This window comes from Dendropsophus ebraccatus, chromosome 7, assembly GCF_027789765.1.
Source record: "Dendropsophus ebraccatus isolate aDenEbr1 chromosome 7, aDenEbr1.pat, whole genome shotgun sequence".
Taxonomy (NCBI): domain Eukaryota; kingdom Metazoa; phylum Chordata; class Amphibia; order Anura; family Hylidae; genus Dendropsophus; species Dendropsophus ebraccatus.
This window is the reverse complement of record NC_091460.1, coordinates 118,662,931-118,680,589: the sequence shown is the minus strand read 5'-3', so window position 1 is coordinate 118,680,589 and position 17,659 is coordinate 118,662,931. Positions and strand designations below refer to the sequence as shown.

General features: G+C 46.6%; 1 protein-coding gene across 5 annotated transcripts in view; it reads left to right on the top strand.

The window, feature by feature from the left end:
- The first annotated feature begins 3,582 nt into the window (after positions 1–3,582).
- Positions 3,583–17,659, top strand: part of ANKRD17 (ankyrin repeat domain 17) — a 96,793-nt gene continuing 82,716 nt past the window's right edge. For 2 of the 5 annotated variants that reach the window (XM_069978301.1, XM_069978299.1), the window contains exon 1: positions 3,583–4,343. In XM_069978301.1, coding sequence (XP_069834402.1) covers positions 3,933–4,343 — 411 coding nt within the window. In that variant the 5' untranslated portion in view covers positions 3,583–3,932. The remainder of the gene's footprint in view (positions 4,344–17,659) is intronic. The other 3 variants (XM_069978304.1, XM_069978303.1, XM_069978298.1) reach the window with 2 other exon arrangements.

Sequence of the window (17,659 nt, the reverse complement as noted above, 5' to 3'; positions counted from 1 at the left end):
CTCTTTGGAAAATGAAAGATAGAATCTGATTGGTTACTAGGAGCAACTTAGACAATTCTACTTTACACCATGTTTGATAAATCTCCCCTATGTCTTATTTTCGGGGGATGCCTTATTTCGAAATAAGACATTCTCCCCTGAATACTCACCTCGGGACCAAAAGTGCATCAGCAGCCGGAAGTGGGTCATGCATCAAGCATGCGGCGGCATGCCGTTGCATGCGTCGGGACCTGTGGAGAACATGGGGGCCATGGACCAGGCTGCCCGTGGTGCAGACTTTGGAGGTCCACAAGGGGATTAGGTGAGTCCTGGGTGCAGGGCCGGCCTTAGGGTAGATGGCGCCCTGTGCGAAACTTTCTTTTGGTGCCCCTTCTGTTGATATTCCCAATAGTAACAGACTATCTATCTCTCTTTGTATCTCTATATCTATCTATCTAGGTATCTACCTATCAATCTACAGTATATCTAGCTGGGTGACCTCTATCATACTGAGTACTATACAAGATGCTGGGAAAGCTGGGTGACCTCCATTATACTGCCTACTATACAAGATGCTAGGAAAGCTGTGTGACCTCTATCATACTGACTACAAGATGCTGGAAAGCTGTGTGACCTCTATCATACTGAGTGTAAGATACTAGGAAAGATGGGTGACCTCCATCATACTTACTACAAGATGCTAGAAAAGCTGGGTGACCTTCATCATAATGACTACAGGATGCTGGGAAAGCTGGGTGACCTTCATCATACTGACTACAGGGTGCTGGGAAAGCTGGTGACCGCAATCTTACTGAGTATAAGATACTAGGAAAGCTGGGTGACCTCCATCATACTTAATACAAGATACTGGGAAAGCTGGGTGACCCTCATCATACTGAGTACAATATGCTGGGAAAGCTGTGAGACCTCTATTATACTGACCTCCATCATACTGAGTATAAGATACTAGGAAAGCTGGGTGACCTCCATCATACTTACTACAAGATGCTAGGAAAGCTGGGTGACCTTCATCATACTGACTATAGGATGCTGGAAAAGCTGGGTGACCTCCATCATACTTACTACAAGATCCTAGGAAAGCTGGGTGACCTCTATCATACTGACTACAAGATACTGGAAATCTGGTGACCTTTATCCTACTGAGTATAAGATACTAGGAAAGCTGGGTGACCTCCATCATACTTACTACAAGATACTGGGAAAGCTGGGTGACCTCCATCATACTGACTACAAAATACTGGGAAAGCTGGGTGACCTCCATCATACTGACTACAAGATACTGGGAAAGCTGGGTGACCTCCATCATACTGACTACAAGATACTGGGAAAGCTGGGTGACTTCCATCATACTGACTACAAGATACTGGGAAAGCTGGGTCACCTCTATCATACTGACTACAAGATACTGGGAAAGCTGGTGACCTCCATTATACTGAGTATAAGATGCTGGGAAAGCTATGTGACCTCCATTATACTAAGTATAAGATACTGGGAAAGCTGCGTGACCTCCATCATACTGAGTATAAGATACTGTATCAGCACCACAGCAGACACGTTGCGGCTTCAGCACATACAGGATAACATGGCGCACAGACACCCGCCATAACACAGAGAGCCCGTAACCTAGAAACGGCGCTGCGTGACCTCCATGTCTATCATCAGGCCTTGGAGATAGCCGCTCCTGGTGACCAATCAGTGAGCTCTCAGTATCGCCCCCTCATGGCTCCTCAGGGAACTGTCCTGGCTGCTCGGTACCTCAGCTCCTGAGAGCCGCCACCGCCGTACAGGAAGATGACTCCACACTGACAGAGATTAACGTAAAATTTTTGATTTAAATGGAGAGTTACCGAGGGGTCACGAGTGACTGCGGCAAAGACTCCCGAGGTCAGAGGGGAATTAAAGGGATTATTGTATGAAAAGTTCTGGAACTCTCTAATAGTTGCATGTCTTTCCAGTATCTCTGCTGTCTGTCAGGGAATAGCAAACCCTCAGCTGTGAGAAACATCAAAGGATTTCATTTAATTTGCTTAAAAATAAAACAGCACCGCTCCAGGTTGTTTGTGGTATTGCAGCTCAGCCCCAGAGAAGAGACTGGAGGGGGCTGCAATACCTGGTGTCACCTGTGCACAGGGGTGGCGCTGTGTGCTGGAGGAAAGCAGCCATGTTTCTCTAATGCTGTACAATCCTCCTAATGTCTGAGATCCCCAACCACATCAGTGTCCACATAACACTATGGAGGTCGGTAACGTGGAGATACTGATGGGGGTGCTGGAAGGAGACAGGAGGAGGCACAGAGGATGACATGGTGAGGGGGACCCAGATAATCTCATGGCCACACTTCAAGGAGAGAGTCCGTATTCGCGGTACGCGCCGGGGGCGGGGCTTATCGGCGGGGCTTACCGGAACTGTCTTTAGGAGCGCCCCAAAACAACCACTGTGCTCGAAGGGTGAGCGGACAGCTAGGGGGGCGCTCTGGCAGACAGATAGAACGCCAGAGTAGTTAGATGTGCAGCTGTCTGCCAGAGGGGGGGCTGCGGCAACAGACGGCCTTACTTTCAGAGGGTTCCCTAGTTTAGAGTAGGGGATGCCTTACTTTAGGCTAGAGGGTAGAGTAGTTGGGGTGTCTTATTTTAGAAGGGTGTTTTATTTTCGGTGAAACACGGTATTACAGAGGGATTTGGGGAAGCTGGAGGCTTGGGCATAAATTTTACACAGTATTAAAGAGAACCAGTCAGCCTAATTGGGCCGATATGGTTCCCTGGAACACAGTATAAAGCTCCTGTGCGGCTTGTGGGGTGTAACGGCCATGGCTGCAGCAGCTTTATACCCGAGAAAATAAAGTTTAAAGGGGTTATCCAGCGCTACAAAAACATGGCCACTTTTCCCACTATTGTTGGTTTGCAATTAAGCTCCATTTACTTTAATGGAACTGAGTTTCAAAACCCCACCCAAACTGGAGACAACAGTAGGGGGAAGGTGGCCATGTTTTTGTAGCGCTGGATAACCCCTTTAATCTCCCTGTGCATGGCAGGTAGTCATGAGTGACGGACAGAGAGCGGTGACTAGACACGGGCGGGGAGCTGCCCAGATGACTACCTGCCGTGTGTGTTGGGATTAAACGTCATTTTCTCGGGTATAAAGCTGCACAGGAGCTTTGTACTGAGTTCCAGGGAACCATATTGGCCCAATTGGGCTGCCTGGTTCCCCTTAAAGTTAGTATTGTTCCCTATGTGGCTCCTTAGAAGCAGCATTACTTGAGGTATGTAGCACATGTGATGCAGTTTGTGTCTGACGTGAATTGCGCACAGAGCAGCCTGCTATATGACGTCATATGACAGTCCCGTTGACGTCATGTGGAGCTATGTAATGCTTCACTTCATTGCATCATGTTTTATAAGGGGGGAGTCGGGGAGTATGGCCGCTAGGATGCTGAGGTGTTACATAAGGAGAGTACGCGGTGAGGAGAGGAGAGAGCCTGGGGAGCGGCTTCTCGCCTCTAGGTGGCGCCCGCGCCCGGCTTCTCCTCACCTGACCCCTGGCCCCGCCCACCGCAGCACTGCGCGCGCACAGGCCCCGTCACGTGAACGTAAGAGGCAGAGGACACTCCAGGGGACTCGCAGAGACGGGCACCCGCGGGCAGAATACGCGGGGACCGTGCGGCCCGTGTCCAACTAAGGAAAGACAAGCTGTATCCGTGTAAATATATACAGTATCTATCTACAGACTGAGAGGTGTACGTAGAAAGGCGCCGCCTCCGTCTGGAGCGAGTAATAAAGCGTTGTCACTATAAGCAGCGGGCGCCCGCTTAGTCACCCTCACCCCCTCCCTCTTTGCAGGTCCGGTCCGTGAGAACTCGGTGACGTCATAGCTCTCGCGAGATCCTGGCTGGAGAGGCAGCGCAGTGTCTGAGAGGAGGAGGAGGCCAGGGAGACATGATGATGATGGAGCCGCCGTTACCGCCAACCCAAGAACCGCAGCAGGCGAACGGAAACCACCAGGACGACGACGAAGAGAAGAGCCCGAGCCGGCCCACTGGCGGAGGCCACGGAGGAGCGGCCAGCGAGCCGCCAGCGGAGCTCAGCAAGTCGGCCCGGGGCCTGGTCAGGATGTGCGACCTGCTGCTGAAGAAGAAGCAACAGCGCCAGCAGCGGAGACAGCAAGGAGCCGGGGCGGCCTCACCCACACGGGCCGGGCCCCCGGGGAGAAGCCGCAGGCAGAAACGCAGCAGGAGCAGCCGCACGGCCAGCAGCAGCGACACGGACAAGAGCAGCGACAGCGGCGGCAGCAGCAGCCAGGACGACGACGACGAAGAGGAGGAGGAGGAGGAAGAAGAGGTGTCCGAGGTGGGAGCCCCGGGCAGGAGGGAGGAGGGCACGTGTGTGTGAAGGTCGGGCGGCGGGGCTGTCCATGGTCCTAGCGCCGGCACCCCTGCTGCTGCCCACCTACCTGTGGCTGAGGCTAGGGCCTGGTGTAGGGGCAGCACACAGCCTCACCTGGGGGCAGACATTGCTCATACATAATCTCATTAGTGGCCATGACATGTCCCTACTACATCTACTACATTATAATATATTTACTGAAAGAGTAGTAGATGCTCGGAACAAACTTCCAGCAGATGTGGTTGGTAAGTCTATGGTTTCTGACTTTAAAGTGACTGTACCACCAGGCCCAGGCAGAAGCACTGGAGGCGGGCTGACCCACCCTTAGTGGGAGGAAACTCTAACCCCTCTATGATAGGGTTCCATTGACTCTAATGGAGTCACGTCATGGAGGGGCTGGAGTTTCTTCCCACTGGGGGTAGGTCGGCCCGCCTCCAGTGCTTCAGCCTGGGCCTGGTGGTACAGTCACTTTAATCATGCCTGGGATGAACCTATATCTACCCTAAGGCCCCGTTCCCACTGAGGAAAGGTAGCGGAATTCCGCGACGGAATTGTCCGCCTCGGAATGCCGTTAGCCTCTCGTTCATAATGGGAGTCTATGGGAGGCGCGCGCTCCTGCTCTGTCCACGCTGAAGAATGAACATGTTCATTCTTCAGCGCGGACAGGGCAGGAGCGCGCGCCTCCCATAGACTCCCATTATGAGCGGGAGGCTAACGGCATTCCGCGGCGGACAATTCCGTCGCGGAATTCCGCTACCTTTCCTCAGTGGGAACGGGGCCTAAGGTAATGAGTCATCACTAAGGGGGCAGACAGGATGGACCCGGAGGTCTCTTTTCTGCTGACAATCTTCTATGTCCACGATGGGCTGATGCCACATCGGTACCAATGTCTTGAGTTGTGTTGCTTTCTGTGACTTTATTCTGAGTAAGGGGCTCATACACCTCCCGCTGATGTATGATGCCGGCAGGCCGCGCTCCCTGCACCTTTGGGTGTAGGTGCAAGGGTTTTCGCAGCTTTGAAGGTAAACCTCCCCGCCGCCGGGGTAAAATGTTGATGTTTTCCCTCTCATGGCGCCTCTGTTCACCCCAATCCGTAAAAAATTCTTCAGTCTGGATCATTAAAGGTGTTGGGAAGGGCTGCGGCATGTGCCTGGCTCACAGGGACCAGGCCGACCATCAGGGCTTTCTGTTTAGTGTATGTGAGCTTACAAACCATAGAGATGGGGACGGGCCCAGTAGGAATTGGTTTGCACTTTTTTTTTTTTATTTCCCATTTGTGTTGACTCTTTCCTTCAGCAGATATGTAAGGTACCCAATGGGATTATTATAGATTAGATCTGGTTCTCTTTGTGTGCAGCTTCACAGGTGCTATGAGAACTGGAATTTGATGAAATGGAACCTGATAGTGTGAACAGGGTTTACATTACATAGCAGGTGAATAGAGGTGGGCGAATCTACTGTAGGAACAAAGTGAAGCATTTCCCTCCTATCTGTGTTCTGCTCAGAAGTCTGCTCTGCTTCCTGCTGCTCCTACCCGGGTGCTGGTAAAAGATGGATCCAAACTGGGTTTTTAGGACTGGATCCATCTTTTCCCAGCACCTGGTGAGGAGCGGCACGGAGCAGTCTTCAGAGGCCGCAGCCTGATTAGCAGAATGCAGATAGGAGGGAAGCGCGTCGCCTCGGTCCTTCTGTAGGTTCGCTCATCTCTACAGGTGAGCGATCATTTCACAAACTGAGCCATACACATGTCTGTCCATACAAGTTATGGTAGTTGTTCCAGCTTGTCATACATGATCTCCAACACCAGGCTAAGAACCAATAATCTTTCTGGTTATGTAAAGAATATTCTTTAATGAATCAGCCAAAAATATTAAACATGGCGACCTTGTTTTCAGGTGACGGAGTTCTGTAATCACTCTGCTAAAAGGATCATTCATCAACCATTCAATAAAGACCAGTAAATGTAGCTGCATATCCAGCGTTAGGCCTCATGCACACAGCTGGGTGTTCTGTCTACAATTGCAAACACTGTGTGGACCCATTAATGTCTATATGCCCATGCACTCCTCCATTTTTCTTTTTTCATTTCTTTTTTTTTTAATCCAGACCTGCACTTATATGGTCCTTATTTGCAGTGCTGAGGAGCCTATAGAAGTCAGTGGGTCTGTAAGGGAAAATACAGATGGTATACGAATCACCATCCGTAGCCCTGGCCTTACTGGTGGTCATCTTGTACATGGCTTTACATGGCACACTTTGGATCAGTTTCTGCACAGGTTTTCTGCAATTTTTTTTTTTTTTCTTTTCTGAAGTGTATGGATAGGATTTCTGGAAATCTCACCCTTTTGTATGCTCTTTGCAGAAATGATGCAGCCTATACGCATAGTTTTAACCTCCCCTGAGACATGCACTTATTATGGTGCTCTCCAGGTTGGGAATTGAAACCGTCCTTATAGTATTCAAGACCAATGGCCACAGGAAAACTGTCATGAAGATCCTATGCAAATATACATTTGTTCTGCGTTTGAAGGGATTGTCCAGTAGAAATTCAAAGTTAGCCATGCTGTTGGGGATGTATCAGTAATGTATACTTACCTGCTCCCCTGTCACTGCCGGTTTCCACGTTGCCTGCGCTGCTGTCTGTGTTTTCCATAGGAAGTGGCTGGCCAGCATGGACTCTACGCTGAGCGGTCATTTCCAGTGGGAGCGGCACATCATTGGATCTTTTCAAAATACGGACAGTGGGGCAGAGCGGGTGGCTGGAGGAGCGGAACAGAACCATTAAAAACAATACATTGATGTGGCCAAACACCAATCATGGCATTAGCTATGATTAAGGAGCTGCGCTCCGAAATGCATTGTTGTTTGGACGCATCGATCTATTGTTTTTAATGTAAGTTTTAATCTATTGAAGCCAGAGACATTCTTGCCTGTTACAGTCAATTTATCAGGAGTCGGTCTGTCTTGGTCTGCTGTGCTTCACATGAATGGTGCTATTGGTGAGCTGACACCTCTCTATAGCCACGTCACTGCCATAGGTAATGCCCATGATGCTGGATGCTTCCTGCCATAGGGGAGCCAGCATCCTATGCTGCAGTCAGGCTATCCCCATAGGATGATGGTACGTGCAGCTTTCCTCTCCTGTACTTGCCCTGTAACATCCCATCCTATACTTGTAATGTCATAGCAATTTATGATATAATTTATCGTAGCGCACAGCGCCAGGTGCACACATACTTCAATAAACAGCAAGATTGTCCAGCGACTTTGTCCAGTTGACACCCCCGTTGTAGACCTTTGAGCAGCTTGTCAGCCGCCATATTGTGCTCTGTGAAGTATTGTCTGAGGTTTCTTCTCTAGAAGCAGTTTCTCTAAGGGAGAAGTCCTCCATAATAACGCTTCCCATGGAGCTTGCTCAATTTTTTCATGAAAAATTTGGTAGAAAAACATGGGAACTTAGAGGCATACAGATGTATAGTAAGACCAGGGAGAGGTCTGTAGGTGCCCTGTTGCACATCTAAAAGGTTATATGAAGGTGTAATATGGTTTGGATGAGTGGACACCTGCATTTCTCCTCTGAAGGTCCATTTACACAGAAAGATTATCTGACAGATTATCTGCCAAAGATTTGAAGCCAAAACCAGAAACAGACTATAAACTGAGGTCAGGTCATAAGGAAAGCCTGTGATTCCCCTCTTTTCAAATCCATTCCTGGCTTTGGCTTCAAATCTTTGGCAGATAATCTGTGTAAATGGACCCTTATCTTGCCTATCTGTTCTGGCATCAGAGAAATTGAAATGAACTGATCCCATTGTGTTTTTTTTTCTTCTGTTTTTGTATTAGTTCATATTGGTTTGTATCCTTTCTGTCTCTGCTTTTTTTTGTTTATTAAAGGGAGAACAAACGAAAGTTAAACATTATATTACATAACATTTATGGTGACGATGTCAACGTACCTGCATTGCTGTACTGTTTATTGCAGAAGAGCAAGGTAATGCAGTGCTGCCCCATTTCACTTGAATTGGAGAACGCCATTGAGTAGCATGTAGATTTCCACAGATCATAAGCAGAAAGAACCTGACCAGTTCATGGCTGAGAACAGTGAAGCAGTTCTGTTTCTCTTACTCCTTGTTGCCTCTGTATTCAGTTGTATCACTAGATAGTATAAGCAGTTATAAAACTGGATGGACAATGTATATATACAATACTATTGGCACTGGTAGACATAACAGCTGTTCAGCATGTGAATGTTTCACCGATCGCCCACTTTTACATTCAAGGGTTATTAATCCATGCATGCAGAAGTGTAGTGTGACAGCTCAGCGGTTTAAGGGGGTTGTGCGTGCGTTTATTCTGCTCCCTATACAGTCAGGGGGATTGTCATTATCCAATTGTTAAGCACTGACTGCACTTTTTACAATAGGAACACAATTTTTCAGATTGATAAAAAAAAACACCCGTTGCATTACAAAAGTTTTTGGAGGTTTTTTTTTTGTAAATCCTACTGTTAAGTTGAAATATTCACGCGTGGCAGAAATTACATCCTCTTTTATGTATGGAAGTGACTTGCACTCATAGAAATCTCTGCCAAAAGCATGTTACGTGTTAAAGGGGTATTCCACCCAATACAGGTTAAAAAAAAAAAGAATTACAAAAGCAGCCCTGTTGTATTCACTGTGTCCCCCTGAGTGTTTTGACACCATTCCTACATTTCTGCATGCTTCTGTTCTCCATATCAAAGTCTTTAAAATTCTGTCATGCTTTTCAATATGGCGCTGGCCAGGAGACTCCAACTCCCAGCATGCACCACACCTCCTATTTCTCCCTCCCCCTTATCCATCCTGTCATCCATGGAGCAAGCCCACTAAAACAAAGATTGGCAGTGATTGGTGCTTTATAGGCACTCAACCACTATCAATATCTATTATAGGACACACAGGAGGGCCGTCCGATAGAACAGAGGGAGGGGGGTGACAGAGGGGGAATGCGTGGCACCCCAAATACACTTATACCTGTGGCCACTAATGGGAGCTTCCATTGTAACGCTCCTGGGGGTGGCAGCTTGTGAACAGGAGGTCACTCCCAACAGACTACATAGAGCTACTGCAGGAACCACTTGGCCTCCTGTTGCCCAGTGGCTCCTGTGTCAGGAGCTCACTCCTGACACACTACATGGAGCCACTGCAGGAACAGGAGCTCACTCCTGACAGACTATATAGAGCTACTGTGGGAAGAAGTCAGGAGTGAGCTTCTGTTCTTGCAGTGGCTCCATGAAGTGAGTCAGGAGTGGGCTCCTGTTGCCCAGAGTGGTTCCCGCCATAGCTCCTGCGTTACCAGCGTTGTCAGTGGCTGCAAGTGTACTTGTATTTGGGGCCATGCTGTGCAGGAAGACATCAGGGGTGCAGTGTAATGGCGGCCATTGGCAGCTGGGGGAGCTATGGACGTGTTGGGGTCACTGCCTTGAGGGGTCCCTGCTGCTGGTGCAGCTTGGGATCTGTTTAGCTGGGGGAGCTGTGGACAGGTGCGGGGTCGCTGCCTTGCAGGGTCCCTGCTGCTGCCACCGCAATTTGAAGTAGGGCTAGGCGATTAATCGAATTAATTCGCCCAGAAAGTTAGAATCGATTAGATTTTTTTCTGAAAATCGTAAGTTCGATTTTTATAAAAAATCATTGCGGGCGGAGCGGTGCAGGGACGGGCGGCGCGGTAAAGTGTCGGGTCCGGGGAGTGTCAGGGCTGCGCTGTCAGGTGCAGGGCCGGCAGTCAGGAGAGATGTGGTACCGGCGGCTCCAGCCTCTCCACAGAGCCGAGGCTGAGCTGTCCCCGCCCCTTACATGGCAGAGACGCGCTGAGCGGCGTCCCGCTCTCTTTCTGTCACACGTGCAGGTCCCCGGTCTGAGGAGGAGGCGGCACGGACTGCAGCAGAAGGAGATAGGGTCCTGGAGCTGTACAGCGGGCAGCGACATTATCCTTCTGCTGCAGTCTGTGCCGGCCCTGCACCTCACCGCGCCGGACCCGTCACTTTACCGCGCCTGCCTTAGCCCCCCTCAGCTGCCCCATACCCCCTCAGTGACCCCCAGTCTGCCTCAGTCCCCCTCAGCTGCCCCAGTCCCCCTAATCTATTCCTGTACTACCACACCCCTCATCTTTACCTGTACTACAACACCCCTTATCCACTATACCCCCACTATTACACCCTACCTAGATGGAGGCACATAGAAGATCTCCTATACTATACAGTATGGGGGTACAGAGTACATAGGGCACATATTTGAGAAAACTACTTATATGGGGCCAGAGGGGGCTTGTCTACTACATGGGGGCACAGGAGGAGCACTGTTACATTGGGAAGCAATACAGTTGTCTCAAACGTTAATAAAATAGTATCTGATGCTGCAGGGAGAAAAATGTCCTGTTTATTTAGCAAAAAGAAAAAAAAAATCAAGATTTAAATTGAGAATGGTCCAAAATTTAAAAACAGGATTTTATTTTTTTGGCCATATCGCCCAGCCCTAATTTGAAGTCCTCAGCCAGGGAGACGTACGCAGGGGCTGCAGTGCTGGGGTATTGTATCTTCTGTCACCCCTCACACCGCAGACATGCCTATACTGTCCTGTGTCTCTGCAGTGGGCTGGGTTAGCAGCAGGGTTCAACCTTACAACCCAGCCCACAACAGAGACAGAGGACATGTGACCATCGTCTTGGAGGGAAGAGTAATAAACAAGACGGAGGAGTCTCAGTGCAACAGCATTTTTGTGTTGACATGGGATAAGACATAAAAAAATATCAAAAATGGTGCAGAGGTTGTAATAACATCCAATTGCATATGGGCCATTCCATCCGAACTTTCGTAACACCTAGTTTTATGCTAATAAAAAAAAAAAATGCAATTTAACCACAAAAGTTATAAATATACATTAAGACTCATAATGTATATTTATAACTTTAGTGTTTAAATTGCAGTTTTACTAGGTTTAACTAGGTGTTACGAAAGGTTCAGTTTGGATGGAATGGCCCATATATATTTAACTTTTTACGTACTATTAAAGGGGTACTCCAGCGGGGGGGGGGGGCACTTTTTAGCTGGGATCGGGGAGGAGGTGGCCGAGGTAAAAGACGTCCACTTTTTTTTTGTTTTTTTTTTTTTTTATAGTGGAATACCCCTATAAGTTACCCTAATGGCACATTCACAGGTACAGGATCTGCTGCAGAAATCAGTGTCAGTGATTGAAGATGGCATTGAAGGGGTTATCCAGCGCTACAAGAACATGGCCACTTTCCCCCTACTGTTGTCTCCAGTTTGGGTGGGGTTTTGAAACTCAGTTCCAGTTGAAGTAAATGGAGCTTAATTGCAAACCGCACCTGAACTGGAGACAACAGTAGGGGGAAAGTGGCCATGTTTTTGTAGCGCTGGATAACCCCTTTAACTCTGCACATCCTGTATGTGTCCATGGACTCTGAGGCTGGATAGGTGCTTTTCCATAAAGACACATCTAAAAACATGGTGCATGTTTTTTTTTGGCTCAAATATGTTGCGGGCCAGCTGTTATATGTGAGATACAAAGGGAAAAAAAGAAACAAAATACCGACAGGCAGTATTTAAAGGGGATAAAACGTCAGATAAAAAACACCTGTAGTAATTTACACTAAAATGAAAACTAGAAAAACTGCTTGCAGAAGCAAAATTATTTGTTTGAGGAAAGCCTTGTTCAGGATCCTAAAGGCATGTCTGCTGTCTTATTGCGACATCATCATACACGTCTGTGTATTATCTACTATTGCAGTTCATCTCCATTGAAATGAATGGACATGACCTGCAGTATCCCACATAAGTGTGGTACTGTTTTGGGGAAACACGAGCTGTGTTTTCTGGTTTTGGATCAGTCCTTTAGGCCGCAATTACATCTCCTTGAATATGGTCAGTGCACAGAACATGTGCTGCGGACTGGCTTCACGGACCTCCTGCCATCATGTGTCATTGTGATGTCGGGAACGCTGCAGCTGTTTAAATCTCTGCAGCACTGTACATGCATAGTAGCATGGCTGTGTCTACAGTAGCACGAACATTTACTGTTTTGGAGCTCCCGACATCATAATGATACATGATGCCGTCAGTCTGGGAATCTGGTCTGCAGCACATGTGCTGTGCACGGACTGTAATTGCAGAATGTGTAAATGTGACCCTGTCTGCTCCTGCCCCATTCTCTTGCTACTTCTGTCTCAAGGCCACACCCGCGTCCTCCGAGAATGAATGACTGACTGCTCATCTTAGGGCTCAGCCACACTAGCGGTTTTCTTTGTTTCTACAGATCCGTCTATTAATTAAACGGATGAGCATAAACTGATGAGCAGACTGATGCAAACTGATTGCAAAATGTTCATCTTCTTTTTTTTATGGTCCGTTTGTATTTTGGCTTAAAAAAACTGACTTTTGTACATCAGTTTGCATCAGTCAGCATCCGTTTTTCTATCCGTTTATTTTTCTTCTTTGGTTTCTTGCTGCTTCTGCGCATGCTCAGTGCAAAAACGGATGAAAAAAACGGATGTGAACTGAAATACCTTCCGTTTTAGATCCGTCCTCATTGACTACAATGTAAAAAAAAAACGGAAGTGCACTTTCTGTTCGTGATCCGTTTTTTTAAGCGGAAAGAAAAATACTGCAAACACAATTTTTTTCTTCCGTTCAAAAAAACAGATCTTGAACGGATTGCATGCAAACGGAGCACAATTAGGGCAAACGGAGCACACTAAAATATCATGGGAGTCTATGGGGATTTTAACGGATCCGACAGTTTCCGGTTTGCTTACTCCAAAACGGAAAAGTTAGACTGAATCGTGCCGGATGGTCAAACGCTGATGTGAACGTAGCCTTAGGCTGCATAGAATTGTAACATAGCTGAAGATGTCCTGCTGTCATCATTCATGCATATCCGTGTTGTCAGTTTCTCTTGAAAAATTAAAATTTTGTCACACAAAAAAAACAAGCCCTCGTATGGCTATATTAACCCCTTCCCGTCAGTAATACGTATATATACGTTCCTACTGCACATACCCCGTGCAGTAAGAATATATATATATATATTATACGTTTCTGACTGAGGGGCTTCTGATGTGTACAGTACCGTTGCAGTGAAAGCGGTCCTGCACACCGGGTCCGGAGGTAATGAGAGGCAGCTGCGTCTCATTAACCCCTTGAACGCCGTGATCTATAGCGATTGCTCGGTGATGGAACAAATGATGCAGGGGTCCCGATAGCATGTTCCGACGGGCGGGGATAAGCCTCTTACCTCTGTCCTGTCACTTCGGCGATCTGTGCATAGTCTGCTCTCCGGCAGGCTCTATGTACAGATCGCCTATAGATGGCATAGATCAGTACATGCAATCTAATGATCGCATGTTTTACAGTGGGGAAAAAAAATGTAATAAAAAAAAGTTTTTAAAAGTATGAAACCTCTTATGAACCCCCCCCCCTCCCAATTAAAGTTTAACCCCTTAAGGTCAGAGCCTATTTTCGTTTTTGCGCTTTTGCTTATTCCATTTTAAGTTTAAAAGTCCATAGCGCTTGCATTTTTTCACCTAGAGATGTATATGAGCGCTTATTTTTTGCGAAACCAATTGTACTTTGCAATGACAGGCATTATTTTTCCATAACATATGCTGCGAAACCGGAAAAAAATCATTTGCGCTGTTAAATTGAAAAAAAAAAACGAATTTGTTTTGATTCCGGGGAGTTTTGCATTTACGCCGTCTGTCCTATGGTAAAACTGACTTGTTATGCATGTTCCTCAAGTCGTTACGATAACTATGATATATAACATGTATAACTTATATTGTATCGGATGGCCTGTAAAAAATTCAAACCATTGTTAACAAATATACGTTCCTTAAAATCGCTCCATTCCCAGGCTTACAGCGCTTTTATCCTTTGGTCTATGGGGCTGTGTCAGGTGTCAGTTTTTGATCGTTTTTTATTACATTTTTTCTGGATTTGATGCGACCAAAAATGCGCAATTTTGCACTTTGGAATTTTTTTGCGCTGACGCCGTTTACCGTGCGAGATCAGGAATGTGGTTAATAGTTCGGGCGATTACGCGCGCGGCGATACTAAATATGTTTATTTATTAATTTATATTTATAAAATGGGAAAAGGGGGGTGATTTGGACTTTTATTAGGGGAGGGGATTTTTTATTAATAAAAACACTTTTTTACCTTTTTTTTTTTTTTTTACTGTAACTAGAAGCCCCCCTGGGGGACTTGTATATAGACAGCACTGATCTCTCATAGAGATCAATGCTGTGTATATACACAGCAAAGATCGATTAGATCGGTCATAGATTACTATGGCCTGCTGCAGGCCATAGCAATCTATTGCCGAGCCGGGATCAGCGTCATTCCGACGCTGAGGCCCGGCACTGGCAGAAGAACGGGTCTCCCCCCCGCGATCGCATCGCGGGAGGGAGATCCGTCCCACTAGACACCAGGGACGTGCGGCGCAGTGCCTCTAAGTGCAGCTGTCAGGTTTGACAGCTGCACTTAGAGGCTTAATTAGCTGGCGCGGCAACGGGACCCGCGCCGGCTAATAGAGGCACTGCCCGGCTGCACGTGTCAGCCGGGATCAGCGTCGTTCAGAGCGCGGTCCCGGCGGGACCCCGCTCTGAACACCCCGAGCGGCACCATGACGTATTAGATACGTCATGGGTCGCTAAGGGGTTAAATTAAAAAAGAATAAATATGAAATAAATAATATATTATATATCATAGCATGCGTATTGTCTGATCCAATAAAATATAACATTCTTGTTCCTGCATGGTGAATGGCGTAAACAAATTTAAAAAAAAACACCAGGATTGCTGATTTTATTAAATTATATATCAGAAAAAAAAACTAGCAATTTTTATTTTACAACAATATGATATTAATAAAAACTAGAGTTCATGGCGCAAAAAATGACACCCCAACTAGCTCTGTAGGTGGAAAAATCAATGGGCATCAAAGGGCTATGTCTTGAAGGGGTTAACTAAAAATTAAAAAAGGGTTTGGCTTTTGGAAGCTGATGAAACTGCTAAGAAAATTGCTTTGTCACTAAGGGGTAAGAGCCCACCAAAGCGCTAACACCTATATGTTATCTGTGGAGATAGGTTTAACCATTTTTTGATAGAACTCAAGTCTATAGGGCATTTTACATAGACCGATTATAGGCCAGGAGTGCTGCTCAAAACACTTCCTCAGCCAATCTACCAGCGATCAGCCGAGGGCTGGAAAGTGCCCGCTCATCGCATCTTTTGTACAGGCGGTAAAATTTATTATCGACTGTACATCTCCCTGTGTAAACGGAATGTTTGGCCAGTAGTAATACATTTAAACAAGTACAGATCTTGCTGATCAGCGTTCACTTACTGCCATAGATGGGCCCCATATTGGGCTATTTAAGAGGACTTCATTACCATCTTCAGTGCATTGATCCACCCCACCAGTCCACCTTTCTCTCATGAATATTCATCCAGCGCCCTGCAGTGACAAATTATGAGGTAGGCCATCCATGTGTATTGGTGCCTACCGGCTCCAGTGTGCCACACCTATTAGGTGTCAGACAGGCACCCCCCAGTGTGATTGCAAGGTGCTGATGGGTGAAATCACAAGCCAGAGGTCCATACTTATGTCCTGTCGCTGCCATCAGCAGAGCACCCATTTCACTGATCTATGTGGTGCTGTAGCATTGCATATAACAGTATTAGCAACGTAACAATCGCTTATGAAAGATCCCTAGAGGGGGACCTAGTGTTAAAATGTAAAGTTTTTTTTAAAAAAAACCCTCACTTAAAAAAAAAAGTTTAAATCACCTCAGTGTTCCCATTTTTCAAACAAAAGTTAACCTATTTAGTGCCTCTGCATGCAGAATTGTTTAGTCTATTAAAATATCATGTTAATCCTGCATGGTAAATTTTCAAAAGTAATAAAAAAAAAAAAAAAAAAAGCTATATTACTTGGTTGTCGCTCTGAACTACGCAATACAGGTAATGTCAGTTCTACTGTAACTTGCATCGTGTAAGAACAAAATTCGCCCCCTGTTTTATTTTTTATTTCACCCCAGACTTTTCCCCCCAGTTTTGCTGTACATTTTCTAGTAACATAAGAGTAATGGCCACATACAACTAGTGCTGCAAATAAACAAGCCTTTATATGATTCTGTAGATGAAAAAATATAAGACCTCACTCAAACATTCATTAGTTTTTCAGGGCCACATATTATGTCCGCAATCCACAAAAAGTCATGGTGCATCTGTAATAGTGGTAGTTAACCTCTTAAGGACATAGGACGTACCGGTACGTCCTATGTCCTCACTTGCACTTCAAAGCGGGGCCGCGCGGCGGCCCCGCTTTGAAGTGCCGCGATCCCGGGTGCCGCGTGTAGCCCGGGACCGCCGCTATTAGCGGGCACGGTCTGATCGCCGTGCCCGCTAATTAGCTAATCGGAGGCAGCTGTCAAAGTTGACAGCTGCCTCCGATTACCGGAGGCAACGTTTCCCTGGTGTCTAGTGGGGGAGATCGCTCCTCCGGGACCTTGTCCCGGAGGAGCGATCTCCGTTACTGATGCCGGCCGGGGACGCGTCCAAGATGGCGCCGTCCTCGGCTCGGCACTCGTTTACTTCCGGCTGCAGCAGCCGAAAGCAAACGAGTGCCGATCTCATGGATCTCTGCAGCATATCTATGCTGCAGAGATCTCAATGAGAGATCAGAGTGTATATACTAGAAGTCCCCTAGGGGGGCTTCTAGTATATGTGTAAAAAAAAAAAAAAAAAGTGTTAATAGTAAAAAGCCCCCTCCCCTAATAAAAGTCTGAATCACCCCCCCTTTTCCCAGGTTTTAAATAAAAGTAAACAAATAAATAAATAAATAAACATGTTTGCTATCGCCGCGTGCGTAATCGCCCGAACTATTAATTAATCACATTCCTGATCTCGTACGGTAAACGGCGTCAGCGCAAAAAAAATCCCAAAGTGCAAAATTGCGCATTTTTGGTCGCATCAAATCCAGAAAAAATGTAATAAAAAGCGATCAAAAAGACGTATATGGGCAATCAAGGTACCGATAGAAAGATCACATCATGGCGCAAAAAATGACACCTCGCACAGCCCCATAGACCAAAGGATAAAAGCGCTATAAGCCTGGGAATGGAGCGATTTTAAGGAACGTATATTGGTTAACAACGGTTTGAATTTTTTACAGGCCATCAGATACAATATAAGTTATACATGTTATATATCGTTTTAATCGTAACGA